The sequence below is a fragment of the Fusarium oxysporum genome, chromosome 5, assembly GCF_000149955.1.
Source record: "Fusarium oxysporum f. sp. lycopersici 4287 chromosome 5, whole genome shotgun sequence".
Lineage (NCBI taxonomy): Eukaryota > Fungi > Ascomycota > Sordariomycetes > Hypocreales > Nectriaceae > Fusarium > Fusarium oxysporum.
In genome coordinates this window covers 2,414,082-2,419,161 of record NC_030990.1, presented here as the reverse complement: position 1 = coordinate 2,419,161, position 5,080 = coordinate 2,414,082, and the positions used below count along the sequence as shown (strand labels likewise).

The 5,080-nt window shown below is 51.8% G+C and overlaps 2 protein-coding genes across 2 annotated transcripts in view; both read left to right on the top strand.

Moving 5' to 3' along the window:
* The window catches only part of FOXG_01867 (uncharacterized protein), a gene marked incomplete at its 3' end in the record, with an annotated part of 4,067 nt that extends 568 nt beyond the window's left edge, over positions 1–3,499 (top strand). The window contains exons 3-11 of the mRNA XM_018378932.1: positions 60–112; positions 172–396; positions 464–588; positions 641–1,029; positions 1,121–1,303; positions 1,547–1,642; positions 2,027–2,135; positions 2,505–3,101; positions 3,222–3,499. Coding sequence (XP_018234925.1) covers positions 60–112; positions 172–396; positions 464–588; positions 641–1,029; positions 1,121–1,303; positions 1,547–1,642; positions 2,027–2,135; positions 2,505–3,101; positions 3,222–3,499 — 2,055 coding nt within the window. The remainder of the gene's footprint in view (positions 1–59; positions 113–171; positions 397–463; positions 589–640; positions 1,030–1,120; positions 1,304–1,546; positions 1,643–2,026; positions 2,136–2,504; positions 3,102–3,221) is intronic.
* Positions 3,500–4,497: 998 nt separating this feature from the next.
* The window catches only part of FOXG_01866 (sorting nexin-41), a gene marked incomplete at its 5' end in the record, with an annotated part of 2,173 nt that continues 1,590 nt past the window's right edge, over positions 4,498–5,080 (top strand). Inside the window, 2 exons of the mRNA XM_018378931.1 lie at positions 4,498–4,812; positions 4,868–5,050. Coding sequence (XP_018234924.1) covers positions 4,498–4,812; positions 4,868–5,050 — 498 coding nt within the window. The remainder of the gene's footprint in view (positions 4,813–4,867; positions 5,051–5,080) is intronic.

Genomic DNA, 5,080 nt, shown 5'->3' with positions numbered 1-5,080 from the left:
GGCCCGCGACGAGAACTTGATCCAGCATTAACTAGCGTACCATACCAGTCTATCTCAAGTTTACCAAGCCTACGGCGCTGATCTCCATTCGCAAGGCTACAGAGGAGAGTGGGTAGGGCCATCCCCAACTCTTCATACCCAAGAGCTCCATTGGTTAACGTCTTGATACAGCCCTCTGGCTCCTCTCGTCCAAAAGTGCATTGATGATGAACTTTCTATTAAGATTAAGACCCCAGACCTCCGCTTCACCGACGATGGCGAGTTGACTGTGGGCGAAGACAGTGCTGATATCTTTGCCAACGTTAAGGAGAGGACCTCAACACCTCCTGATATGCTCATTGGACCTGACTCTAACTGTACGCTGTCATTTACGAGCGGAACGCAAGGACTGCCCAAGTACGAGCTTTTCCTTTCTTTTTCTTCCACCTTGCTAAGAGCTTGAACTTTTACTAACGTTTAATAGGGGCGTGCTTGGCCGTCATTACAGCCTAGCAAAGTATTTCCCGTGGATGGCTGAGAGGTTCGGCCTCTCATCAGAAAGCGTATTCGCCTGTCTTTCCGGAATTTCCCATGACCCAATCCAGCGAGGTGCGGATTCATTTACTACGTGTTCAACAGCTGTGACTAACTTTGGCCCCAGACATCATGACGCCCCTGGCCTTGGGCGCAAGCCTAATCCTGCCCACCAAGGAGGATATCCAGCACGTAAGGTTGAGTGAATGGATGAGAAAGTGGTCACCAACGACAACTCACCTTACGCCTGCCATGGGACAGATTCTGGTTGGTGGCGCCACAGCGCAGTTTCCTAGCCTGCGCCAGGTCTTCTTCTTTGGTGACGTCCTCACTACTCGCGACTGTAGGAGTCTTCGTCAGCTAAGTCCCGCCTGCACCATCATCAACATGTACGGAACCACAGAAACTTCTCGCGCTGTATCCTACTTTGAGGTCCCTTCCGCCCAGGAGGACCCTACAGCCCTGGACTCACTCGGCGACTCTATTCCCGCTGGCTGGGGCATGAAGGGTGTCCAGGTATTGGTTGTGGATCGAGAAGATCACACCAAGATCAGTCCGATCGGTGTGGTTGGAGAGATCTATATCCGCGCTGCTGGTCTTGCCGAAGTATCTTAATGATCCCGAGAAGAACAAGGAGAAGTTCACCGATAACTGGTTCGTTGATAACAAGAAGTGGATGGAGGCAGACAAGGCCAACGATCAGGGCGAACCTTGGCGCAAGTACTACAAGGGGCCGCGAGACAGATTTTACGTCACAGGTGACCTTGGAGAATATCGACCAGACGGGGCTGTGCGTGTCCTAGGCCGTATGGGCTCACAAGTTAAGGTGGATAACGATTTGTTCCATTGTGCGTTTTCACAAAGCTGACTCTGACAGATCCGTGGATTCCGCATTGAAATCAACGAGATTGATGCGAACCTTGGTGGCAGTCCTCTGATCTGAGACTGCAAGACACTGGTTCGAAGAGATCGCAATGAGGAGCCGACACTTGTCAGCTACATCGTGCCTGAGATCGCTGAATGGAAGCGTTAGCTTGAGGCTCAGGACCTCCAGAATATCGACGAAGAGGGTGTAGAAATAGGACCCTGTACTGTCTACCTCAAGAGGTTCCGCCGTATCCAAGCAGAGGTGCGAGACCACCTCAAGTCTCGTTTGCCAGCGCACTCCGTTCCTTCGATCTACATTGTGTTGCAGAAGCTGCCTCTTAACCCGAACGGAATGGTTGACTCTCCTAATCTTCCTTTCCCCGATGCCTCTCTTATGACAGAGGATGCCTCGGAAGAGGATCTGAAGAGCTGGGGAAACCTTCTCTGAGACTGAGAAGACTATTGCGACACAATGGTCAACTCTAATCCCGGGTTTGAACGCCAAGATGGTCAGGTATGGTTCTACTGGTAGTTCACTTATCTACCATTTAAATACTGATCCTCGATTTCAAGGCCGGACTCAAGTTTCTTCGACTGCGGTGGTCACAGTCTTCTTGCCCAGCAACTGTTACTTAACCTTCGCAAGGAACTGCGTGTCGATGTCACCATCGGTGTTCTCTATGCAAATCCCACTCTTCGCGGCCTGGGCAGCGCAGTCGACAGTCTTCGCAGCGGCCAGGCTGTCACAGTCGACCGTTCTAACGATACTGTTTACTCTGACTCCCTCGATGAGCTTACCAATACTCTAGACGCGAAGTAACAAAGCGCGGATCCCGATGTTCTGAGCCCCTCTAGCGGCGCCACTTTCTTTCTTACCGGGGCTACTGGCTTTCTCGGCGCATACCTAGCCAAGGATATATTGGACAGGAAGAACACTAAGCTTATCGCTTGTATCCGGGGAGCCAAGGACCTCAAGTTCGCAAAGGAGCGTCTTGTAAGGTCCCTTAAAGGCTACGGTCTCTGGCAAGACTCTTAGGCTGAGAGGATCTCCTGCGTTATTGGTGATCTCTCTAAGCCTCGTCTTGGCCTTGACGACGCTAGCTGGAAACATGTTGCTGATACAGCTGATGCGTTTATCCACAACGCTGCGTACGTCCACTGGATCGCTCGTTACGAACAGATGATGGGGCCGAATGTTCTCTCTACTATCGACGCTATGAAGCTCTGTAATGAGGGCAAGCCCAAGCTCTTCTCATTCGTTTCCTCAACTTCGACCCTCGATACCGACTACTATATCAACCTGTCCGGCGCCCAGGCCGCTACGGGCCGAGGCGCCGTCCTTGAGTACGATGACTTGCTCCCCAACCGCACCGGTCTCGGCACCGGCTACGGGCAAACCAAGTGGGTGTCTGAGCAACTCGTTCGCGAGGCCGGCCGCCGTGGTCTCTGCGGCGCAATCGTCCGACCAGGCTACATCCTTGGCAGTCGCAACAGCGGTGTCTCGAACACCGGCGATTGGATCGTACGCCTCTTAAAAGGCTGTTGCCAGCTTAGTGCTCGTCCTCGCATCATCAACTCAATCGATGCTATCCCTGTCAATCACGTCGCATGCGTTGTTGTCGCTTCGACGCTAAACCCTCTCCCTGGCATGAACGTGGTGCACGTTACTGCTCACCCCCGTCTGCGGATGAACAAGCTCCTCTCTGCACTAAGCTACTACGGTTATAAAGTCCCCAAGGTTAACTACGACATCTAGAAGTCGCAGCTGGAGGAGTTTATCTCAGCCGGAGCCGTGGAGAAGGATCAGGAGCAAAACGCATAGATGCCGCTATTCCATATAGCTACTGCAAATCTCCCAAGCACTACTCATGCTCCTAAGCTAGATAATAGGAACGCTATGGCTGTTCTTAGGGATGATGCAGACCGCTGGATAGATATTGACGATAGCGCAGGAGACGGCATTTCCCGTGAGGATATCGGTAGGTATCTTCGGTACCTTGTTGAGATCAAGTTCATGGCCGCACCCACGGGTAGAGGACGTAAGCTGCCCGAGATTGACACCTCGATCGCCGAGGCGCAAGCACAGTGGGGAGTTGGTGGTCGCGGAGGTGCCTCATAAGAAGGCTCTGTTGGATAGAGGCATGAGGTTATGTTCTCGTGACAAAGATACTTACCTTAGATATTCAATGCGGAGTGACTTGGGAGAAAAAATCAAGGGTGCGCTCACGCGAAAGACACGAGCATGAGATAGCATTTTATCACCTTTGAGCGTGACGTGTCCAATAGAAAATCAGAGTAGAAAATTGATCTTTAGTTACATAAAACACTTATTTACTCAACGTTGACTGATGGAGTTCATGTCAATATCCATTTGACTCGGGTGAAGGCATCCAATCCCAATGCGATGGGCCATGGAAAGGTTCCACTACGTAAATCAAAGCTCGAGACTCGTCCTCTCACGCCCCTTGTCACTTACTAACATTGGGTAATATAGCAGCCTACCCTAGGCACTTACGGCACAGAGGAATTGATGACCTAGGCCAACTTCAGCCATAGCCAACTCGGCCCAGCCCCATTCAACGTCATCCTATTCCCTTCATTACCTTGCCTAGGTACTAACCTTACTTCCACCGCCGACCGCGACATCCCATCTTCACCTGGGCTTCTTCTCATACTCTGCTTATTTCTACTCCACGACCAGGAACAATAGGCCTGGATGTAGTCAGCTTCAGCGCATGAACCATCGTATTGTATCGCTTCAATCGACCCATGCTTGCCCCTCCCCCGCTAGCTACGATCTACCTTGCGCTTGAAGCTCTCGTCCTTCACCCGCAGCCTACCAGCTCCTGTCCAGGCTCCCGGCTTAAACGCGCGAAATAGACCACCTTGGGTTGTATTGAATACCTCTTTCCGCAACACCTGTCGCGATTGCCCTCGACAAGTCGTCAGAATGTGGAATGACGAGGACAATAACCCGTACGGCACCAGCTTTGACAGGCGGGACTCACAGTCATCGTCTGTCAACCCGACGTCCCCGTCAACTCGTAATTGTACGTCGATTACCCATACCATTTCACTAGACAGCATTCCCAGGGTCACCCCCTAATCGTTGCTGAGATGGTTGATTCAATTCTGTCAGAGGACGAGGAAGAAATCAATGATACTTACGATTTTCTCTCAGATCAATCGTTCGAGCCACCTCAAACACCAACCTCTGGTAGCGATGATGAGCATGGCCAGTTTGGCCACGGCGGTGGTAACGACGATGGAGACTCGGCGCAAGATACCGGCCCCAAGCGCAAGCCCGGTGGTTACGACAGTCGCATCGAGCAGATCCTCTACGAGAACCCCAAATTATCTATCCTCATCACGGATGCTGGCAAGAGTCTAGAGAGCGGCGGCAGATATATCGTGTACACTATTAAAACTGGCGTACGTCCATCTACTGCTAGTCCTCCGAGGTATTTCACTGACGACTACGTGACAGGATCTTGAAGTGCGCCGCCGATATTCAGAGTTCGCTTCTCTGCGCGATGCCCTTACTCGCCTTCACCCTACCTTAATTGTTCCTCCCATCCCTGAGAAGCACACGATGGCTGATTATGCCGCGAACCCTACGAATGCGAAGCAGGACCAGCAAATCATTGATCTCCGAAAGCGCATGTTGGCAGTCTTTTTAAATCGCTGCCGCCGAATGGAC